Source organism: Cyprinus carpio, chromosome A4 (assembly GCF_018340385.1).
Source record: "Cyprinus carpio isolate SPL01 chromosome A4, ASM1834038v1, whole genome shotgun sequence".
NCBI lineage: Eukaryota > Metazoa > Chordata > Actinopteri > Cypriniformes > Cyprinidae > Cyprinus > Cyprinus carpio.
In genome coordinates this window covers 8,482,532-8,507,953 of record NC_056575.1, presented here as the reverse complement: position 1 = coordinate 8,507,953, position 25,422 = coordinate 8,482,532, and the positions used below count along the sequence as shown (strand labels likewise).

The 25,422-nt window shown below is 37.0% G+C and overlaps 1 protein-coding gene across 1 annotated transcript; it reads left to right on the top strand.

The window, feature by feature from the left end:
* Nucleotides 1–322: 322 nt before the first annotated feature.
* Nucleotides 323–23,365, top strand: LOC109064267 (CCR4-NOT transcription complex subunit 4-like). The gene is made up of 13 exons (XM_042739149.1): nt 323–536; nt 6,419–6,647; nt 7,265–7,462; nt 10,199–10,285; nt 10,500–10,601; nt 10,696–10,821; nt 10,905–11,029; nt 12,467–12,670; nt 13,004–13,058; nt 13,237–13,492; nt 13,615–14,151; nt 19,432–19,653; nt 21,451–23,365. The coding sequence occupies exons 2-13, from the start codon at nt 6,474–6,476 to the stop codon at nt 21,762–21,764; spliced, it is 2,400 nt and encodes a 799-aa protein (XP_042595083.1). The 5' UTR covers nt 323–536; nt 6,419–6,473; the 3' UTR covers nt 21,765–23,365.
* Nucleotides 23,366–25,422: the final 2,057 nt, after the last annotated feature.

The window sequence follows — 25,422 nt, the reverse complement described above, 5'->3', positions numbered from 1 at the left end:
TAAAAAACACTTTTCATTATTGGTCGGATGAAAAATATGCAAATTTTTGAGATAGGAAATTTTGGGTTTTCATGAGCTGTATGCCAAAAACATCAGGTATTAAAAACAATAAAAGACCTGAAATATTTCAGTTGGTGTGCAATGAATCTAAAATATATGAAAGTTTAATTTTTATCATTACATTATGGAAAATAATGAACTTTAATCACAATATGCTAATTTTTTGAGAAGGACCTGTATATAGTTCTGTAATGTACACTACATTTCTAACAAAGGAGGAAGAAGCATATCAAAATGTGCGTGCGCTAAAAGTCACTGCTCGACGCGCCCCCACCTCACTAGTTCAATGTAAGATGGTGGTTAGGAGGCACTAACGCTCTACAGAGAGGCTATAAGAAACAAGGCTTGGTGTTTTCGCAGCAAATCACACAGGAGCAGGGACAAACCACCCGGGAAATTATATTGCGACCTGTTGTGCTAGACCTGGGCCGCTCAGATAGATTTTATTTGCTGCGAATCTGGTACAGATAGACAGGGTGAGTATCCCACCAAGGCCTCTCTTGTCCACCGCCTCCACATTCAACCGCTTTCCTCTCTCAGTTCACCTCTTTATAACATATCTCATCCCTCTTTCTCACTCAAACGCCCATTTCTTGTGGTAACGCCTGTGTTTTGTGTACGTTTCACCAGTTTGGCTGACTAACGTTAATCGTCCAGTTAGCCGACTAGCCGCTAGCCGCACCATTTGACCGGCTTTTAATAAAATACATGAATATGAGTCCTCGCTTCGACAAGCACTCACTTATCTTTTGTTCTTCAGACTCTCAGACAGTACACAGTGTATGTACACTGATTTCAGTGTATATTTAGCCTGTTGGAACAACTTCCATATGTGTTAGCTTAGCTGGTTCACTTAAAGGCATTCACAAGGAAACACATTCTGTGAGATACATGCACATATGTACTTTGACAGCGGGGATTTCCTTGTTATTTGAGTAGGAAGTTAACGTTTTTCCTGAGCTACATCGTCTTAAAGATGTGACGTTTAATATTTCTGTGAAAATTACATGTTACTGTAGTTTATTTTATTATTTTTTTTTGTCCACACCCTTTATTATTGTGTGTGGCGCCCGTTTCAATGGTGCTTCCTTACAGGTTTTTGTGGACCAAATGCACCTGGCATCATTTCCACAATAAATAATATGAAGTCAGAGTCAATCAGAAGAGGAAATTGTTGTGTTTGGTTGCAACATTGTGTTTTTGTTGCGTGTGCACTATTAATACTGTTGTCAGCAGTGGGCCTTTTGAGCTTACCATCTGCATTTTGTCTTTCAGATGTGAGCGTTTTTTTAAGGAATAAACAAGCTGGAAATGAAAACTCGATCATGTTGTTCCAGACCCATATTTCTTTCTTTTGTGGAACACAAAATTAGATGTTTGGCAGAATCACTTTGATTGTGTGGAAAGACAGATGCAATGGAAGCGAATGTTGGTTGAAACTTTTTCCGTAAACGCTTTACTTTGCTGCATGACAGCTTAGATTTAAAAGTTTGGCAGTTATGTTTATGCAGGTGCCTATTAAAGACACAGTACTTGTAAAGGGGAACACGAGAGAGTTTTGCTTGTGTTGTGCAATATCAGGTGGGTTGTAAGTGGACCGGTTCCAGTGTATTGTTTGTGCCAGACCCAATGTTTGAGAGAGATTTTCAGGCAAGGGTCGCTGGTGCTATATGATCCCGTCCTGAATGGACATCTGCCTTGGTGTTCACTTGCGTAGAAATGGTGCTCTGTTTTTATAGTTGGTTGAAAAAGTTAATTTGCACCTTTGCATCCAGTCTAAATGGGTGAGCCACAATCCTGGCGGTAGAGGAAAAAAGCCTTTTAATTTAGGCTTTAGTAAGATCTGGAAAGATTGGCCATTTTGTGATTAAAGCTGTTTGGCTGTGTTGGATCACCATGCTATTTTCTCAGCTATGGCCTATTGTTGATATGTTCTAAAATGGATGAACCCTGTTGGTTTACATTTTAGTGTGTTTAGTGCTTTTATTGTTTGCCCAGAATAGTTTTTTGTGGTTAAAAACACTTCATTCCTTGCCGATGCCTCTTCCATCTGCTCGTGAAGAGCAGCCCACAAATGGACACGACTCCCACTCTGATGATAATTTCAGCTACGCTCTTCTGTGACACCAGAATGATGCCAGCTGAGACAACTGTCCATCTTTTTGCTAATCATGACAGCATATTGCATATATTTGTCAGGGCCAAAGGCATCTTTTAGAGCCTTTTATTACAAATTAAACACCATGATGTTTTGAATTCAATCTTAATGTATAGCAGTCTTGTTCCCGAGTGGTTGACACATTTGTTTGTAGTTGTGTATTAGGATGTTTAATTGAAATTAGTGTGTACTAGATAGAGCTACTAACTTGACTTGATGTAACTGTATGTAACACAGACCTTCCATTGACCATTTGAAGTCTGTATTTAATGCTTTAGCTTGTGATTTTAGTTTTTTGTGATTATTGTCATAGTGTTTTGTTTTGTTTTTATTTTGTTTATTGTTGGTGAGGTTTTTGCTGTTTTTGTGCTTTCAAATGTTGGCTTTCTATTAAAGTTAATGGCTAACGTTTTCTGAATTATTTTGACTAAATTTTCAAATCCCATTTAAAAAATGCAGACTTTTGATTTGTCTTTCATATAAAATTAACTGCCTGTTACAGAAACACTTTCAAAATGCTGCCAAAGACTTTATCAGTACGCCTTCAAGACTTGATTTTTGTTAGAAGTTGCAATATTCAGCTTTGCACCGTAGTTGTTATTTACATCCTTTGGTGTGGCTTTTTGTGTGGTTATTGTTGTAAAATGTTGTGAAAGCCTTCGATTTTTGTTTCTAGATTACACAATGTTCCTGAGATTTGCGTCGTTTTTGTATTTGCAAATGTTGGCTTTCTATTTAAGGTTATGCAAAATTATTTCTGAATCAAACATGCATACTCAAAATTATTAGTACTGCAAGTGAGCTGTCAGAAATGTTCACTTCATTCTGTTTTTGTGCTTTAAATGGGTCTGCTATAGAGTCTCAATGATGAACCTGTGATTAGCAGTTTGAATGTTTTCTGAAAGATTTGGTATTTTTTTTGTAGAAAGGTCTTTCCATGTTGACCCCTGCACACAGGATCGAGGGCTCCTCAGGCCGTCCTTTCAGCGTTCAGCTCCCACGGCATGCTGGGTTAATGTATACATGAAAACATCTACCACTGCCAAAACTCAAACATTGTAGGCTTAGATCATTATTTGTCCCTACGCTTTCCCAGCCCCTTAGTCATCTTGCAAACATGTTTGTTACTGTGTCTGCTCCAAAGAGATTTGTGAGTGATTCTGCCTTTATCGGTCAATGTAAGCAATAAGCATAATTAATCTTGATTTCAGTTCAGTTTTGCATTTATACTAGAAGTTTAATTAGGATTTGTATTCTTTGAACTCTGATTATCAGAGACAGGACCTTTTTAATGCTCAACATTTGTTTTAATTCTTTTTTTTTTATTGCCCTGTTCTTTCAAAACATGTGCATGTGATGTTGGATACCAGAAGGAACCAAACCCTGTGCAGCTTGAGTGTGTCTTGGGGGTTTGTGATGGAATCAAATCCCTTTTTACAAGAGTGATGGTTAAAGGTTTATTATGCATCGTTCCCAGCAGGGGCCAGTGGAAAGCTTTCATTGCCCGGAGTTGATATCCGCCTCTGCTGGGAAGGAATCCCATCCTTACTGACAGTGGGAATTCCTTCTCTGTACAGTCTTGGGGAAGGTTGGTTTCTAATTCCATATCGACATGTTAAGGAGACGGTGCTTTGCAATTTCACCATCGACCCCCTTACTAGCTGGGGTGAGACCTTGCCGTTCCGAGAAAGTGCTGATTACCCTACATGTAGCGCAGACCGCCCCCTGTGTTCAATCAGCATTTCCCTTTTAAAGGGAGATTCAAGTGGGTAGACTCCTCCTGCTGTACTCTGCCTGGCCAGGATGGGATATTTTTAGATGGCTCCCTTTCCCCCCCCCATCCTCTTCTAACCACACACTGTCCCCTCTTCACACTTCTGGTGCTTCCATGACAGACAGAGTGACCATATGGCCCCCTAAAATGACAATTGGAGTTTTGTTGGCTTTTAGTCTTTTTTGGGAAGCTATGAGGCTGTATGTACATATACCACTGTTTGAAAGTTTGAGTTCAGTAAGATATAAAAAAAAAAAAAACTCATGCCTACCAAGGCTGCATTTATTTGATCAGAAATGCAGTAAAAACATATATAAAACATAGTATTATACATATATTTAAAAAATATTATTGCAATTTAAAATATCTGTTTTCTATTTTAATACATTTTAGAGTGTAATTTATTCATGTGATGGCAAAGCTGAATACATAACTCTTCAGTGTGACTTGATCCTTCAGAAATCATTCTAATATGCTGATTTAGTGCTCAAGAAACATTTCTTATTATTCATGTACATTTTGAGCAGACTGATACATTTTAGGCTTTAAGAGAGCAGCATTTATTTGAAATATAAATCTTTTATAACATTTTATACTACGGGGCTGTTGAATGCTTGAATCTGTTTGGCTGACGAACGTTCTGAGGTGTTATTTTCAGGGAAACGCATGGCGAACATAGTTCCAGGCAGCTCTCTTGACCAAATTACCGTTCCATATCACTTCGCATAGTTAACTGTAATAACGGAAATTAGCATACAGAACCTATACTGCACAGGACTGTGCAAAAGTAAATTGACATTTCTCACTAGCGAGGTTATAACAGTGCTGTTTAGAGACGCTTGCTGCCAGAACACTTTTGAGGGAACGAGTTAGCCTAATTCACACAAGCGCTCTCTCTCTCTCTCTCTCTCTCTCTCGTTTTGGAACCAGCAAAAGAGGCATTGGATGAGGTGGGGTTGGATGATTTGCTGATGAAATATTTCTTTTAGTAATAGAAATTTAAGTATAAATTAATGTGGTATATCTTAATCTGATATAAAAAGAGGCATTGGATCGGGTGTCGGTTAAATGTAGTAAAAAAGCGGAATCACTCCGGGCCTTTGACTTAGTAGAAAAAATAATGTTTCAATGAAATAAAGAATAAAGTTTCAGTACTACTGCAGAAGATGCTAAAATCAGAATGTGATAACGAATCTGAACCGTACGCAGGCAGCATACTCTCTTCTGTGTCAGCCGCGACACAGGATGTGCTGTTTTCTTTCAAATCATAGTGTAAATATACGTAGAAAACGTATCCTTGTGGCGCGGCTGACACAGAAGAGCATACGTTGTCTGTGTACAGCTGAAATGTCGCTACGCTGTTATGTGGTGACAGAGGAGACAAATTGTTGAATAAAGTTATTTTTTGTTTTATTCGCGTACGAAGTATTGTCGTCGCTTCATAATGTTTCGGTTGAACCACTGATGGCAGATGGACTATTCTGATGATGCTTTTCATACTTTTTTGGACCTTGACAGTATATTTTACTTGGCAGTCTATGGGACAGTCACAAGCCTCCCTGTTTTCATCCAAAGTATCTTAAATTGTGTTCCGAAGACGAATGAAGCTTTTACGGGTTTGGAGCGACATGGGGGTAAGCAATGACAATTTTCATTTTGGGGTGGAGTATCCCTTTAAGTAAGAACGCTAAAAGTCACATTCCTTCACAATAACACCACAGAGACGACATTGCTTTTCAGCCATTGCATCCTACATCCGAGATGCAAACCTTGTCATGAGCCCACAGATCAGTGTTCCATATGAGGGTACAAAATCTAATTTTCTGTAATTGCTGAATTTGCACCTACACGTTTAGACAACCAGTTCTCTGGATGATCCCTAGAGGATACGCGTACTTGTTATAGAAGCTGTAGCAATTGCTTGTGTGGGTGTTTGTGCTTGTCGATTCCAATTATGCCTTCAATTCCTCTCTTGACTTGAGTTTTAAACTCCTCCTACACACACAAACATATTCCTACTAGTAGCAGTCTCATTATTGGCTCTCTGTTGCAACCTCTGTTGTGCTTTGAGACTATTTGAGTCATATGAGCCTAATTCTGTCTTGCTGCTGAAGATTAGACACTGTTGGAAAGAAACAAGATTCTTGTAGATATTGGCTGCATTTCTAAACCTCGAAGCTTCGTTTGTTTGACAACTTTTGGCCTATAAAGGAAAAAACAATAAATTATTTTTATAATAATAATAATAATTATTATTACATCAAATATCGAAAGTTAATTTAAAATGCAGATAATCATATTAAAGTTATTTCTAAAAGAAATTTTTGCTTAAAAACTATTAATTTAGATATGTATACAATTAAAATAAATAATAATAATTTTTATATTTATATATATATATAATTTTTTTTTCTCCTCCTCCTCAGCTCTGCCTCTAAACTGTGAGAAAACCCCACTCTTTTCTCCGCGCCGTGCCATAGGATGTCCCGCAGCCCTGAGGTGAAGGAGGACCCCATGGAGTGCCCACTGTGCATGGAATCATTGGAGATTGACGACGTCAATTTCTTCCCTTGCACCTGTGGCTATCAGATCTGCCGCTTCTGCTGGCATCGCATACGCACAGATGAGAACGGCCTCTGCCCGGCCTGCAGAAAGGTAACCAAATTTGTTCAGTATCATCCTTGGTCAGTTATATTAAACTATGCAAGTTATTAGGCCTGTAAAATAAAATGAGATCTAGTTTTACATGTTGCTTTAAATTTGGGTTTACCACTTGATTGCATTTATACTGTCTTAATCCAAGGAACCTGTGGAACTTTAATTTATTTCTAAGAAACTGCTCCATTGGGAGATGAGAGTTTTAATGGCTAGCATTAAGCATCCCAGGGAGCTTTGCTGGAATAATCCGTGCTTCTCCTGTTGCCACAGGGTCTGCGTGATTTTTATCATTGCTGTACAGGTGTGTGGAGGGAGCATGTGCCGCACAACAGGCCTCCAGTGCTTGTATTCTTTTTCTAAATGCTCCCAGACAATAACTTTATAAACTTTATATAACGTTATAAAAATTATTTGCATTGCTATAAAATATTGAACTAATAGATTTTGATTGAAAAAAGTAAAACATTTTAGATATTTAATTGTGTATTTTATTTTATTATTTTGCCGATTGATGCTGATATGGTCAGATGATTTAAATATAATTTTGTCATGAATCATTTAGTGAAGCACAATCTTCTAGAATGATTTCATTTAGGATCTTATGTTTGGTTCAGCCCTATCCAGAAGACCCTGCAGTATACAAACCTCTCTCTCAAGAGGAACTTCAGAGGATAAAGAATGAGAAAAAGCAGAAGCAGAATGAGCGGAAGCAGAAGATCACAGAGAACCGCAAGCACCTCTCCAGTGTGCGAGTCGTCCAGAGGAACCTGGTGTTCGTGGTGGGCCTTTCGCAGAGACTCGCTGACCCAGAGGTGATTCAGCAAAACACACCGACCTCTGTGTAACTGATGTTTTTCTCCCTCAAGATAAATGATTCCATTGCACTAAAGCTTGATATTCATCTTGTCTGTAATTTTAGTAAGTATGAAATCAGTATGAAAAGTATTTTTTTAATATTAAACTTAAGTATTGAAAGTAAAAGTATAAAAAGTTAATTCAAAATAGAAAAGGACCAAATAAATATAAAAAATTGGTCTATACACAGTTTACGCAGCGAGATTGTTAAATTTGAACTCTTCCTTCCATTTTGTATCTTTGGGTTAGTATAAGAGCCACTTCATCTGGTACAAAGACTTTTTCATTCCAACATAAGAATTTTTTTTCTCGCAAATATGGAATCTGCATCTGAAGGAGTATGTATATGCAATCTGCATTTAGATTCATTTACACATACTATTTAAAGCAGCTCAGAGGGGACATGGATGCATTTAACCAGCAGTTACAAATGCATGAATAATGTTTTGTTTTAAACTTAAAATGTTGAATATTGATATTTGAAAAGATTTAAAACATGAAAAGATACTTGAAATGTCAAATCCCTGTTAATGAGTCATTGAGATTAAATCGATTCATTCAAAAGGTTGATTCGTTCAGGAACTAAACATTTGACTTAATGAGTGAGTCACTGAATCATTCATTCATTCAAAAAACTGATTATTCACTTAATAAGAAAAGGTGGTGTTTTTTGTTGATTGGTGGCAAAAAATGTTGTTTTTGGATATTTTTTTTTTTGTGGTACAGAAAATATAGCCATCTAACATGTAAGTAACTTAATATTAACTTTATTAAACTTGCATAAAATCAATAATACATTTGTTATAATATGTGGAGAAAAAACTTCACTCTCCGTGTGATACAGATTAACTATATTAAATTATATAAATATAAAAGGCATACAGAAGCATTTGCCTCTTATCTTGAATCTTATGGGCATTCTAAATGCATTTTAATAGACTAAATCACACAGTGTATGAATGCAGTGTCTGGGTTTGTTTTTATTTGGGTTTTGTGATATACTCCGTAATGTCAGATCGCATGTCGTTAAAACAACACTTACGGTATTAGGGCAGACAATGTATATCACACACCCCAGCCTTGACTTGAGTGGAAAATGAAATCAACTGCGGTTGTGTGAGAACTTGTTTGCACATGCGCAAAGGAGTTTTTTTTTTAGGAGTCTAACCTGAAAGCTCCAGACCACTGATTCATCAAACCTGCTTTCTTTTAGTCTGTTCCAACTTTACTTTGTAGTTAGTAACGAATATGCTTCGGGGAAATTAAAAGTATACATTTGAATTGGGGAATATAGTGGAGGAAAAGTGAAAGTCGACAGAAATATTAAAACTCAAGTGAAATACAGAAGAAATAATTGAGTACTGTAATGCAGTATTATTACTGTTACATTACACTACTGAAAAAGACCCACCTGACTCACAGGATTTATAATCTTGTTATTCTGAGTGCATTGGTAATCATATTAATGACCATTCAATGCAGATTTTGCACACAGTAAATATTACGTATAAATGCATATTTCATGAATGCTGATGGTATATTAAGAAACATCATAACATTTGCCTTTCTATTATTTGACAAAACTATAAAAAACTAAACTAATGAAGGCGAAGCTCCTGTGCTCTCAGTGCTGTCAAAATAAAAGTCCTGCTTATGACACTAATTTGCCAAAAAGAAAAACATTGATTTCTGCCGATAATTAAAAAATGCCAAATATTGGCGGCTATATTGGCCTTGCATAAATCATAAACTGTAGCATAAATCAACTGCTTGTAGTTACTGGTGTCGATATAAAAATATGCCTTGCGGCATCACACTGGCTACATTGTATTTCAAATATGAAAAAAGTATACTTTTAGGTGCTTCCAAAGTGTCTGTGGCATGGAAAAGCACCCCTTATGTTCGCTGAGTCTACGATTCCCCATTATCCTCGTCTTTCTATAGGCATATTGTACAGGATCATTTCCATCTGGCTGCATGAAACTCCTTGAAGATGTGTAGATTTGATTTTATGCCACATAATATTAATTGGGAAAAAAAGAGACCATAATGCTTTCCTGGAAAATGAAATCTACCTGCCCACCAGCTGCACTTAGCCTGCCTAACCAGCCCACGAAAACAGCTTTCACTCTCTTTTTGCTCCCTTCGCTCTGACGCTCTTTCTCTCCCTCTATTTGCCATCACAGCTGACGTCATGTACCCTGAATAGATCTCAGCAGAGAACACGTTATTCAAGAGCGTTCGAAAGAGATAAAGAGCGCAAAGTTTTAAAAATATCAAATCTGCATTGTGGCAATGTTATTATGGGGTTTGTCTGTCTGAATCGTCCCTTCACTTTTCAGTCTCTGCCTTCATTTATTTCACACTGAGGGTGTGAAAAAGAACAGAAAGAAGAAAGCCATTGAGGCCGCTACACTCGGACATCCGGGCTGGTTTCACAGTTCAATAGTGACCAGAATCTCAAAAGCACTGTGCTGTCGAGGCAAAGCCCTCTGCCAATGAACTGTCAGTCACCCGGCAGAGACCTACTTGTGTGCCACACTTCATTTTCAGTGTTGATTTGGCTGAACAAACATTGTGGACATCCTGTTGATAGTATTTAGGTCATTGGTTCTCAATACAGAATGTCATTCACATTAAAATCCAGTTTTTTATTTCATCCTCAAAAGCCTGTAATTGATGTCTGATTGCAGGTCTTAAAAAGGCCGGAGTATTTCGGGAAGTTTGGGAAGATCCATAAGGTGGTCATCAATAACAGCACTTCTTATGCTGGCTCACAGGTGAGCTTCGCTTTCTTCCCAGTCAGCCTTGTGTCTGCTCAAACGATTTAAACAAGCAAATATTTTGTGTAATAAATATTTTAGCAGGGCCTGCCATTTCATTTGTTTTTTTTTTTAATTGCAGCAAATATGTACTGATTTTTTGTTTTCATGTCTCTGTTTTATCCAGTTGTCTGATTTTTGTGACCCAGTATGCTTTGATATTTGTCCCCAGGGTCCTAGTGCCAGTGCCTACGTCACTTACATTCGATCAGAAGATGCCCTCCGAGCTATACAGTGTGTTAACAATGTTGTAGTAGACGGCAGAACACTTAAGGTAGCGAAAACTTAGGACAAAAATAGTCTAATGTTATGAAGAATTAATAACTTCAAGTGTGCATTATATCTAAATATGCCTTTTTTTCATGCAGGCTTCTTTAGGTACAACAAAATACTGCAGTTATTTTCTAAAAAGCATGCAGTGCCCCAAACCAGACTGCATGTATCTTCATGAGCTGGGAGACGAAGCTGCTAGTTTCACGAAAGAAGAAATGCAGGTGACGTTGCTGCTTCCTGTGTTTTAACCTCTTTACTGACGCTGACAGTCTTGCATCTAAGCTCCTAACATTTGACATTGCAGGCCGGGAAACATCAGGAATATGAACAGAAACTCTTACAGGAGCTTTACAAAACAAACCCCAGCTTCCTGCAGAGCTCGACAGGGGCAGGGGAGAAGACAAAGGGCAAATCAGGCACATCACAGAGGTCTGGACTCAATCATACCTTTCACAGCAGCTTTAATTAAAACTTATTTATTTGTTTAATCATTCAGAAATAACACATGCAAATATGGATATTATTTCATAGTTTTGATGACTATTATTCTAAAATACAGAAAATTATAATTATATAGTGTAGGGGTGTAATGATATTCAGACCGAACTGAAATATGCGTGCACAGAGTTATAGCTTCATGACTAGCGTAGTTGCTTTTGTGCAGCCACTCACAGCCTTTTGTGGAAGTGTAAGTTGCAATACTCTATATGTATATCGTGTTTATATTTATCTCGCAAGATGCATTTGGTTGAGTTACGCTGCAGTAAAGCACTTTATTTTAGGCCTACTTCGGTGATTATCTCTTCAGTACGCAGCACAAACAACAAAGCAGAATATGAATTACTATGACTGGGACTGTCATATGTACTTAACATTATGGTGACAATAAAATTATAATAATTATATTAATATAATATATAATATGCTGAAAATGTGAATTTTTTAAGATTAGTTTGCCATGTTTCGCTGCAGCATTGCGGGCATTGTACGAATTCTACACATTGCCGGAGGTTTAGCGATTATAAATCGTGAAATTCCCACAAACATTTATGCACTAGTGCATGTAGGTTGAATCCAAGCAGATTATCATAGCAGATCCATCATTTTAAAACTTTCTTTTTAAAATGGAATTTCACAAACTGTGTGAGTGATTGGGACTGAGAGGTATTGTTGTAGCTGTGTCTTCTCCCGCTCTTTCAAAATGCACAAATGGCCTTGCATCCATAATATCCATGTTGAGTTTGATCTGCAAACGTGTTTGCTATGCGCTCTCAGCCAAAGCTCGCACAGCTGCTTCCTCTCAAATAGCTTGTGACTCTCGAGTGTCAGATTGAGTTATTACATATTTGATTAAAATCATTTCCTTATTGTCCGGCTAGTTTATTTTATTTATCCATGTCACATGCATTTTATATGTAGCCTCAGTAATGTTGTCCAATGACTTTAAATTATTTAGGCTTTTTTTTTTTTTTTTTTTTTTTTTTAAAGCCAATAGATGTTTTTAGTAACAATTTTTAAAGTCTAATTTGTTAATGCATTCATTAAAATGAACTAACACAGAACAATTATTGTTATTATTGAGTTAAATGTTAATCTAGTGTTCTTTAGCATTGTTGGTGCCATGCCATAAACCCTACCCCACAGCAAACCAAACCGAACCGTGGAATTGGTATATCATTACACCCCTAATAAAATGAGAAGTGAAGTTGTAATTAAAACGAATTCATTATAGTCTTGTCATTTACACTTTCTTTAAGGATTGAAAAATATCCGTAATGAATATGGAAACATTGATGTTTTGTTAGTGTCTTCCTCCTTTGCATTTAACTTTCTGTCATATTTAAAGTTTTGTATCATATTCCCCAGTTCCAGTAGTAACAACAAGGAAGCCTGGCCTTCATTACAAACCACAGGAAAGATGCCCAATGGGCTTCCAGAGCACTATAAGACCCCGCCCCTAGATGGCGGCTCAGACTCTGAAAACATGACTTCAGACGGTCTGGACACAGAACTTGGCCTTGGCTCCATCACTGGCCTGCCTCCCTTCATGTCAGACTGCGACCCTGTCAGGTAGCCAGCCTGTGAACTTCTGCATTGCATTGTGCCTTATCAGTCTTTTTTCTTTTCCAAATTATTTAAAACATTTCATAAACTTTTCTCAAAAACTTAATAATATAAACACTGAATACTCAAAATGCATTACATTAAATGTAGTTGTGAAATTACACTTGTTTTCTTTATAACATTTACATGAAAATTAAGGACATTTTCTTACAAACATTATCAGACTGCTGTCAGACTTTTTTTTTTTTCTAAATAAATGTAAAATAGTTAAATGTAATACAGTAATTCTTGTACTGTACGAATGTAATTGATTCGCAAGTTTGCATTATTTTTCTGCAGCCCATCTAACAGACCTTCAGATTCCATTGGTATAAGTAACGGAGAAACATCACAAGTAAGTTCATAATCACACTGACGATCATTCTTTACCTTTTAGAATGGAAAGCTGTACACAAAAGCTGTAAATAAATAATTTTATCTGAATCACTTTTCTTTTATTAGTCCAGTTAACGTTTTATGTATTAACAAGGTAAAAACAAATGTTTTTTTCTCTCCCTTGCAAAATCTTTTAGATTTCCGGCAAAGACTCTCCATCGCCTCCTCCTGGCCTGTCCAAGCCGTCTCTAGTGGTTCCTATCTGTGTAGCAGGGCTGACAGTACGGTCGCCTTTCGAAGGAGCTGCAGCTGAGTCACAATCACTCTTTTCAGACAACAGCAACTTCCGGCACCCCAATCCCATCCCCAGCGGCCTGTCTGGTTTTTCCAGTTCCCTTCACAGCAACTCTGATTGGCCCACTGCCCCAGAACCACAGAGCCTCTTCACGTCAGGTACCCAGACCTGTTTAGATTTTGGATCTCAACAACAAAATATTACTCATGAAAAAAACAAAACATTACATTACAAACATTACACATGTGAAATGTACAATTATTCTTCTTCATTCTGACAGATACCATACCAGTGGCGTCCTCTACGGACTGGCAAGCGGCCTTTGGCTTTGGCTCTTCAGCAAAGCAACAGGATGATGACCTTGGCTTTGACCCCTTTGACGTGACCCGTAAGGCACTGGCTGACCTTATAGAGAAAGAGCACTCTGTGCAAGACAAAGCCTCCTTTCCCATGACTGGCACAAAATCAGCGCCAGTCTTCCCCCATGGGCCTATACTCGGCCCGATCCACAACGCCCCCTCCATGAAAGTCCCACTTCAGCTCCCCACGTCCTCACACTTTGCCCCAAACTCCAGCTTGCCCTCACGGGGGTACTCCCAGCTCCCACACCGCACTGTCCACAACTCCTTAAGCTTTCCCGGCCAGACGCAGACCTCTCGCCACAGTTGGATGGGCATGCCCATGCGCAATAACCTCCCACATTTGAATCACACCGGAGCCCCTTTTACTGCACAGCACAGCAGCTATTTGGACTTGAACCTGGTGCCACAACAGCAACAACATCACAATATGCGACTCGGAGGTATTCATATGACCGGTAAGTGCAAACCATTTATTTATATATATATATATATATATATATATATATATATATATATATATATATATATATATATATATATATAGAAAGATAGATAGATAGATAGGTGTGTGTGTATGTCTATCTATGTATATGATCTTTGGTTTAATAATTGATCAAATTGACATAAAAAAATAGAACATTAAAGATAACCATTTATAAAAAAAAATATATTCTTCTTATTAAAAATATTATTTTTAAACTTAGTTTAATATTATTATATATTCAATCATTTTTTAAAGTTACTGTACATGTAGTATACTGCATATGTGTTTGCATTATGGGTAACTTTCATTGCAAACTCAGTCACTGGAGGGCAGTGTGGTGCTGTTTTGATAGCATGCAGAAATGTACATCATCAGAGCTCCATTATAGAAGATTCTGGTGATTGCCAAGGGCTCTCTCATGTAATGAAAGCTCATGATTTGAAGTATAACGGTGAGATCGCTGTCACATTTAGTGCTGATACAAATTGTACAGCATATAATCATCATTCCCTGAGGACATCTTTGTGACAGGGCTGCAATTTTTCATAATACATGATGGGCCAGCCCACTTTTTCTTACCTTTAGCATTTTATATTTCTGTGATTTATTTGGTGGACCTCACTCACCTCAGAGTGTGGGTGTCCACCTCGGGCAAGAAACACTTTTATTTAAAGGCAGTCAAGCCAAATGAATTCAGTTTGACTTGAAAAGACAGATGGTTTTCCTGATCTGAATTCTGAGCCTAAACTTAAACAAAGATTAATGTTTACAAAGATTCATCTTTGTGCTGTGAATGTGAGAACAGCCAGTAACTCTCAAGAAAATATTAAATACCGGTATTATCCATCTGAAGGGAAAGTACTCAGACAGGGGAAGAAGCTACAGTTTGACATTTCACTCAAGCCCTTACCTGAACCTGTCAGCGAAGAGCCAAGCTTAAGAAATCCAGATATCAAATATCAAGTAAATGTTTGTACTGAAGATGCATTCAGACATTTTTAAAGCAATTGAGCTGCTGTCATGCAACTGAAAAAAATAAATGCATTAAGTCAGTAGCATCAGTAAGTTACTCCCCAAGCACGTCCTGAATTGATCTTTCAGAAATTCGGTTCATTTAAATAGAAAGTGCTTCCTTGCAGTCTAGCTTTAGGGCTTTTTATGTGAAACAATCTAATCTGCTGACATTGCTGTGGAAGTGTAGCATTTGTTAACAGGCTGTTTGTTTCTCAGCGTGCCTCCTGCTTTTTAAGATTAGATTAACTTGTAATTCAGATGGTGCAAAAATAAGGGAAGGGAAATTGAAAGTGACCTGTGGGTTTCATTACTCATACAAACAATGAATAACTGGCATGACTTATTTTTTGAATACCACTGGCTCCATTTCTTTCTCTGAGCTCTACAGTATATGGTTTTTAGTGAGAGAATTGGTCTTGCCTGTTTGCAGCGGTGTCCTCCAGAGGATGCAGCTGCCCAGGACCTGGGAGAGGAACGTTGCATTATTTACGAAGAAGAGATGAGATCCCAAAATAGGCTGGAGGGCCAACACATGTAGTCTTATAACTTATATAACTTATGTGTTGTTTGGGTGAGAGAGGGATTTCTGCTACACTGGAAATATAGATTTAGATGTAATTGAGCATTATCTAAAGTAAGGCAATAATGAAGGAAAAATATGGTGATAGATGGTCAACTGTTTATTTGTTTGTTTGTTTGTTTTTTGCTGATACTTATATAATTCTGATTTATGTGTGCATTTTTTATATGAATTTATAATAGAATTTCCAAAAAAAATTGAAAATTTACCAATTTACTCAATTTTGTTTATTGTGAAATTAATGCAAAAATGACTGAAAACAGATATGTAACACTTTTCAGTCATCCTAGTCATGATTAACAGCCGATTCCACTAAATATCAGCATTGCCTATTTTTTGCCCAGTTGGCCAAACCTGCATTTAAGCAAAAATACAGTAAATAATATTGCAGTAATATAAATATATGAAATATTACTACAATTTAAAATGAATTTAAATGTAATAATGAATTTGAAAAATGTATTTGAATATATTTAAAATCTTAATTATCAGAAATCATTCTAATATGCTGAAAACTGCTGCTGGTGGAAACCACTGTGCATTTTTTTTTCCCAGGATTGTTTGAATAGAATGTTTAAAAATATATATTTGAAATAGTATTTTTTTTTTTAATATTAAAATTGTCTTTAGTGTCACTTTTGATTTATTTAATGCATCCTTGCTGAATAAATGTATTAATTTACTCTAATATACCAAAGTAGCTATATAATGTGATGTATGCATTACTGTGGTTACTTGTGCATTTAATGTTTTATTAACACTCCAGTCATCACACAGTAAAGTGCAAAACACATAAATGATGCAAAAATACGTATTATACACCCTCTACAGCCCTGAAAGAGAAATTTAGTTTCTTCAACTCTGCTGATGTGATTCTGAGTTTAGCTTTTGTCCCATCCGCATAAATAAAACATGGCGACACTTGTTTATCTGCGTATGCTAATGCGAACATGGGTGATTGTGTGTGCCTGACACACTTGGTTAGACGAGCACTTTCTAATCAAAAGTAAAAACTGTGGAGAGGTTTAAAAAGAACTCTTCATTCACATTATTCAACACCTCATTCAGCTTATCCCCTCCTTCAGAGGTGTTTCATTAAAGCTCAGTCCCCCTCAAGTGTTAATATTGAGTGTCTAGATTCTCATATTTGCTCGTTCTCACACTTGACTTGTTTATCTGCACAGGTTTGATGATATCGACTGCAGAACCAATTCAGCGTTTCAGAGTGAATGTGTCACTTCCTCTGTGTTTGAGGCTGAGAAAAAGAAACAGTCACTGGGAAAACATGTACTTTAATATAATAAAATATTGTAGAAATTTATATTCCATGCAGAATATGCATGTATACTCAAAACATCATCAATGGAGAAACATGCTTTTTGCAACCCGATGATGGGTTAACTGCATCTCCCAGCAGGGGCTAACTGGCCCATGCTAACCAGCCAAACTCTGACCCCTTAGTTGAGATCCATTAGGTCTGGTTTTAACTGATTAATGGAGTAATAAACACTTCGCTGACTTTGCAGCATCCATAGTTTTGACCTTTGCCCACGCTCAGGAGAAATTCTTGTCAGGTGGCATCAGAGGGGAGCTGTGTCTGCTCCTTAAATTCCCATGTTGCAAAATAATTAAATTACAAGTATGACCTGTTTGACAGTATCAGTGCATCTGGTTTCTTGTCCGGATGCACCTTTATTGTCTGAAGACCTTTTAACAGCAGGCTGTCCCAGTAGACGCCTATCTTGCTGGTGGCAGTACACTTGCATTTGTTAGTACAGTTACAGTGTGGGATAGAGTTGAACTGTAATACTAAAGAAAACTCTATAAATGTTTTACATTTATTTTTAGATCTTTTCTCTATTTCTGTTTTTATGTGTTTGATCTTAAGTCTTGTGAAATTTTATTTTCTAAAAATTAATTTTATTGGAAAAAAAAAATCTCAGACAAATTATTTCAACCAATTAGCCTGTATTTATTAAAATATTCAAATATAAAAGTACCATGTTTATTCAAAATGTTTATTGCAAGAAATTTAATTTAATTGAAAATGCTTAACTAAAGAAACAGGAAAATTTAATAAAAAAAATTAAGTGTAATTTTAAGTTTGTGTTCTCCATAATTTTAATTTTAATTCATTTGTAATGAATACTCCATTACGGTAAAATGAAATCACATTGGTAATAGTTGCATAAATGCAATACTACGAAAACATTTGTATTGCTAAATTATAATGCCTGGCAGGGACATGGACAAATTGTTTAATCAATGTTTTTAACAGATAAGGACAATTTGTAGATTTGCGAAAATGAATCAAACTTCCGGACCTTTCTGCTTTATTCTAATGAGGTCATAACAGGGTTTTTTACTAAATGAATATCTGTCTTATTAGACAACTTTCTGGAATGCTTGATTCTGATTAGTTAATTGTATATTATTCTATGGTGACTGGAAAAATTTACATCTGTTTCAGATAGTCAGTTTCCTTCATTGCGGTGCTAGTTTCACATCTGTCATATCATTCTGCAATCTCTTTCTTCTTGTATATTAAAATAATTTACACTCAAATAATGCAACAGTAAATATTAAATCTAATATTAATATTGATGTATTTTTGTTGAACCCCACCACCATCCTTGTGCTTTCACCTCCTTATACAGTTTATTGTCCAGGCTTTGAGGGAAGCTGATGTAGGAGGAAGGTGCCCAGAGAACTTTGCTGAGTCTTAAGTCAAGCTCAGAGGCTAAAGATTTGTATTTTCCTTGCCAGGGTTGTTATCTTATTCACTCCATTCCCGTCTTTGCAATTCTTCCTTGTTTGTCCCTCTCTCTGTCTTTCTCTCCATTCCCTCCTTCATCATCGTTGCTGCCTGGTTTCTCCCTCCCTGTGGGCAGAAGCAAACCTTAGGAGAATACTGGCCTGATTAGAGAGGTTAAGGTTTATTTTGGCCTGAGTCCAGCTGAAAGAAGCTCTGCGTTATTGAAGCTGTGCGTCTCTCCTCCAGTGTGACATGGAGAAAAAATAAATGAGAAAATAATTGAATAATAACGGGACTGTAAAGAGCTTTATAATGATTGTTCCTCCATTAGTAAGGGCAAGTAGACTCAGAAGGAAGCCAAAGATCACCTGTTGTTTTTGCTGAATCAAGTATAAATCATCATTACTGTAGCAGCTATTAATCCGCAGTCCGACTTTGATTAATGATATTTCTTGATGTGATATCCTGAATGAAAATTCAATTTTTAGAGAATTCAGTTAAATTGTGTTTTTGTTAGGGCTATCTATCGATCTTCAGCCATTATATGCCAAATAATAAATCACTTGATTTGATTTAGTCACATTGCATCATTTCACCATCTTGCGGCAGGAGTGTTGCATTAAGACAGTATCACGATAAAGCTTGTCCTACTTTTCTATTGCACTCTGTTCAGCTATTTTTGAATGTTTGTTTGGTTTTGTCACAATTATAAAATTATTCATACCAAATTAACACTCAATATTGGCAGCTTTTTTTGTTGTGCAAATAAAATGTTGAATCTGATAATTGCTTTTTTTTCTTCTTCTCTCTCTCTTTCTTCATCTCTCCTGTTTTTCTCCATCTTCTGCGGTGTATTTGTGCACGTGGCTGTTTGGATACCCTGGTATCACCCTCCCAAACAGAAAACAGCACCTCAGTAGAAAGTCTAAATGTGAAGGAGTGGCAGGATGGGCTCAGAGCACTTTTACCCAACATCAACATCAACTTTGGTGGACTGCCCAGCTCCTCCTCATCTTCATCATCATCATCCTCCTCCTCATCCAGTGTGAACCACACAGGCAGAATCTCACATAGCCTTAGCTGGGACGGCACAGCCAGCTGGATGGACCCTGCTATCATCACAGGTACAGTCTGAATTACCTTCACAACAGAGATTTAAACCTAACCAAAACCTGCATCTAACTTCCACTGTATCCTACCTCGATAGTAGTAAAAAATGTTTTGCAATACAACATGAACACAATAAGTACAGTGTACCTAATATTTAATTTTTGACCCAAGTGCATAGTAGTTTAACACACCTAATATAAAGTGGGACTGAAAAATTCTATATTTATTTTGCCTAGTAAGATATCATAGATTTAATTATTCACGGTAAATTATCTATAATTTATGTTATAGAGAAAAAATACAAAAATATTACATTTGAATATTTAATATACTTAATTATTATTTATTATGTATATATTATTTGAAATGAATATTAATGTGATTAATATTGGATAATTTTCTCAACTTTTTTGGTTGTGTGAGAATAGCATAGAATAACATTAAAAAAACATTAAAATCACAAAACACATTTGTGAAACAAATTTACCTGACCTCAGGAAAAGCCAAGCCCGTTCAAATTATGCCTTTGGGAGCTAAAATGAATAATGCATTTAAGCCTTTTAAACATTTATTCTGTAACCTTTTCACTAAAAATGTCAGAGATGTAAAGCCATTTTAAGGGCCATAGAAGAGGGCACGCGTTTCAGATCAATTTGATCTCCTGCACTTTCAGTCGGTCTAAAGCACCCATGTGGACTAAATCAGATATCACGCAAGAATACTACTCAACATAATCAATATACAAAGTAGTTAAAAATGCAGTGAACATTCTTCTGTATCTACATCTTCTGTATCAACATTTTTATTTACTGTTTGGTATACAAAAACTGAAGTGTGCAACTATATTTGTAATCAATACTTCAAGCAAAGTTTTGCCATTTTCTCCCCCGGGTTGAAGGGAAATAGCAGCGTCTTATCTGTTGCTTCCTAAGGTTGAAGTTGAAATCTGTATGGATGTCACGTATGTTGTCTGGTTGCTCTCAGCAGCTGCCTGCAGCATCCATCACCCACAGGGGGTTTGGAATTAATAGCTTGCAGCAGGCCGGCATGTTTTAAGTGGTGCAAAAGCACCCTAAAATGCTGTTTCCTTATGTAATTAATCCTATTATATCAAATGATTTAAAAATGTCTTCAATGTCGCCTACACGATAAATGGATTCTTACATGGCATCGACTGAAGAGCAGTGAATTTGTTGAGAAAGAAAACTGTTGCTCAGTTCTGGTTGGTACAGTATGCGGTTATGTTTAAAGTGATTTAATGCTGTCTGTCGATTAGATATTAACAATGTGTTTTCTATTTTAAACAGTTGATGTTCCTTGTATTTGTCTGAATATGTTAATTTATAGAAATATACAAAAAGTCATCAAAAGAATGAAAGAAAAATCTTTAATAAGTAAAGCAGTTTTGCTAAAATATTATTTTTTAAAAATCATAAAATTATACTGCAGATAGGACATAAGACCATCATGTTTGTCAAACTTAATAATTCTCCTATAATATTTTATTATTTGATATTTTTTAAATCTATGGCAAGGTTCAGACTGTTAAATTGGTCATTATTCATAAATATTGGGATCTGTACACTCACTTGTATTCAAGGAAATTATTATTTTTTACATGATGATTACACTAGGTTAAAATTTAATGGTTTTGTTTTTACCATTTGAAACCAATATTAATACATAAATTAACTTTTAAGAACCTGGGGCATGGATTTTAAAGTAGAACATAACTATATTTTGCTTATTTCAAATTTTTTGCCAGTTGACACTTAACCCTTTTTTTTCCCCCATCATTTTGTCCCCTTCAGGTATCCCAGCATCCTCAGGCAACAGTCTGGACTCTCTGCAGGATGACAATCCTCCCCACTGGCTCACATCCTTGCAGGCGCTCACAGAGATGGATGTCCCTTCTGGCTCCACAGTGCCCGCTCAGCCCCCACACACTGGCCCCTTCGGAGCCCAGTTCCCCCACAGAGCCGGCTGGACCCCTTATCCAACCACAGCCACGGCCAACCCTGCCACCCAGTTCCACTCACCTCCCCCAGGCTTCCAGACCGCCTTCAGAGCCTCGGCCCAGGCCTCCACAGATCTGCTACAGAGTGCTGGCATGGACCGACATTAGGAACTGTGAAAACCTATTCCCCTTACCTGAAGAACAGCCGACAAACACTGCAGATGAATCAGTACAAAGCTATTAACAAAATAACAAGATTATGTATTTTCTCTCTTCATATTGCGCTCATTTTTATCCCGGATTTGTCTTTCTTTTGGTTCAGTCTTTCTTTTTCTTTGTTGCCCAAGTGCTCTGTTCCAGCTTTCCCATTTCAAACGGTCTCTTAATAAGCCAGTTGTCAAAGAAAAGTAGTTTACTGCAGGTATGAAGCCTAAACAAGTAAAAACGTAACATTAACGTCACTACATAATTTTTGGAACTCTTCATACCAGTACCTTAAAAAAATGCATCATCAGTGAAATTCCATTGGAATCAAGTGGAAAGAATCAAACAAAAAGTGGCTTGATTTAGAAACAAGAGTCTGCCTTCAAAGCTAAACCAAAAAGAACAGCACCTGTTCATCCATCTGCACAACGGAGGAGCTACTTCCTGTGAGAGTCCTTAAAGCCATGCAGCTGAGCAATCAAGTAGATATCTAAAATCAAAACAGGGCTTCAGTTTTTGTGTTTGATCAAAAGGGTACTTGGCTTCCATTATTCTGACGGATCAAAGGCATAATGATGGTGAAGCAAAAAGCACTTTTACTGAGGATCTTTGTCCTTTAACTTTGTTCTACCTTTCTGTGCCCTTGTTAAAAGGGAGATGCATTTTTAAGGGTCATAAACATGGTGGCCGCTCTTGACATGGCATTTAGCTGTAGATGGATGCAGGCCTTTGCCTTTGACCCTTCCACCAAATTGCCTGGTTGGTCAGGGAGGGTCTTCTGCTTTAGATCGCAACACCGCGGTTAACCTCTGTATCAGAGGGCGGCTCATTGCGAAATTAAGAGGAATTGAGAGCTGGGTACCACCGACCCCTTTTAAGTGCAGGGCTCGTGTAGCACACGGGATGCCACCATGTGGCGCTCCTCATAGCTGCCTAGACGTACGTGGCCTAATCAGTGTTTACTCTCTGACTATGCTCCCTGAAGAAACTTGAAGGTGTGCGAGGTGTACAGAGTTTTAGGAAATAGATCTAGAGACAGAGTGTGGTGAAGTGTGAATGCGTGGTGTCAAACTTGCGATTGATGGGTGTGTGGAGAAACTAATCAGGGTTAAAGGGCTTTTCGAATGATGCCGGTGGAGGAAAATTCATGAGGATGAGATCTTGCCGTTTGTGTCTGTAGCAGTTACTTTGCACGTTTTTTTTCCACAAAAATGATAAGGGAAAGTTGGGATAGCGGCACTTCTGGGCAACTGACGTTTTGGCAATACACAGGGGGCTCGTCCGGGATGGTTAACACTGTTTGTCACTCATCCTCGTTTTCTTTTAACAGTCTTAATCCTGTATCAGCTGTGTAGGTTCCTGCTGACAGTTCGGTATATTCAACAGTATTCAAGAGGAATAAATCAATTAAATCTCGATGACGACGAACCAGTACAGTTTAACTTGGGTTTTACACAGTGCTAAAATGTAAGAAAAATGAAGAGCTGAAGGAAATTGTACCTCTTTAAAGGTCTGGAGGAAAACTAAATCTTAAATAAAAGACAAAATGTCATGCTTGAGTCGAAGTGATCTTTCACGTTTTTTTGTCTGTCAACCTTCAACTTTCTTTCAGCGCTTGGAGACATGATGAAAAGTGGTGATGGGCTCACGTTCGCACGTTCTTGCTCAGTGCTCGGACACGTCCTCCTCATTTGCATCAGCGCTCATTGAAAGTTGCTCCTTTGAGAGATCAGGTCTTGTGGCACTTTTTTTTTTTTATTCTAGCGGGTGTCAATACCAACCTCCAGTGCACGAGCTGTCAAATACTTTCGGTGCGGCCCAATTAACTTTATCTCAGTAAAGAGGCAGCAGCTCCCAGATAATGTCAAGAGTGCATTAGGCGTTTGCAGCAAGTTTACCGAGCACTCTGCTTTCAAATGCTCAGCAGAGCCACTCCGTCATGCTCTCGTGCTTAAATTACTGCAGTGCTGATCTAATTTGCAGTGGAAGCTGCCAGCAAATATGCAATACTGAAACTGCAGTGACTGGGCATCTGTTTACTCCAGGGCCTCGCTTATAATGACCCAAATACGTAATTTATTCCTATGTAGATTGGTTGAGCCGATATATATATAGAGACTGAATGATCGAGTGCCTCATTTCTGTTTTATCACCTTAAATTATTTGCATATGTATAACAGCGTTATTTAATGGTGTAGTTAGTTCAATCAGGCAGGACCTGAAATTGCTCTTGTCTAGGCCAGTGGTTCTCAACTGGTTTTTATATATATGAAATATATATAAATGCTGTGCTGAAATGTTCTGACAGAGTTTCCTGCACAGCTTATTCAGCAGCACAGTACTAAATCTACAGCACTAAACGGACAGCATAACCTGTGTAGTCCGATTCCTGAACAAGTGACTCGGTTCAAATGAGTCAGTTCTTTTTATTGAAAGTCATACAGCTTGCAGCTGACTGTGACACATGAATGTAGTTAGTAACTAGTTCTTCATGACGATGTGTTTTTACAGATAAACATAATGTCTTTGGCAAGTAAAATTATAAAAATCAATTAAATATGCTTAAATGTTATTTGTTATATAGGTCAGTTAAACAGTTGCAATTGAGTTGCCTCTAAAAAGACATTAAAATCTCATCCTTTTATCTCATCCTTAAGGTATTAATCTGTGTTACTGATAGATAAAACTAAATCAAATAAAAATAGTTTTCATTAATTCAAAAAAGCTGAAATAAAACAAATATTAGATAGAAAAACAACACGGGAACTATTATAAATTATATAAAAATTAAAGCAAATAGAAAAATAAATACAAACATTCAAATAAAGATGAGAACAATTTAGTTTACATTTTATTAATTTAAAATGAAAACTGAAAAATCAAATAAAAGCTGTTTAAAAATATTATTAAATACTTTTAATATACTGAAAAATGTATATTAAAAAAATGTATATTTTATAAACATTGATCTGAATCTTTAAGATGAATCTGAATCGTAATCATTTATCGACATCCTTCACAGTAGTTTTTTTCTTGAACAAATGAAAATGAAACCACTGAACACTAAATTTTTACTGCGAAGCTCAGGTTTTTTTTTTTTTTTTTTTTTTATGCTTTCATGCTCTTGGCATCCAATAATTGATTTCAACGTGAGCTGCATGTTTAAATTTTATTTGGACCGTGTGGATCTCAAACATGTTGTTGTGAACCTGACGATATGTAGTCAGTAAACAATATGGAAAATATTTCCTCTTCACTTTTGAAAACTTCATAATCCTGTTTTTTATACAGTTAGTTGTATTTTGCATTGTTTTCCCCTTCAGAACAGGCCTGTGACCCATTTTTGAGTCTCTCCCCATCAGTTGATAAGCATTGGTCTGGGTGTCTCAGAGAAGTGATCTAAATGCTCTCAAGTTAAAGCGCTTGTGTTTCTGTCGCCCTTCATCAACAGCAGGGTCAACAACGGGCCCATCCTAATCAGAGGTGGTTATTCATAGCAGCACACTCGCTCTAAATGCATTTATGAAGTATTCATCAACCCTCAAACACAGGCTTTTCATCTCTTTAAATCAGCCTGTAAGATGTTTTTGTTTTGTACTTTCTTAGCCAACATATCTAGTAC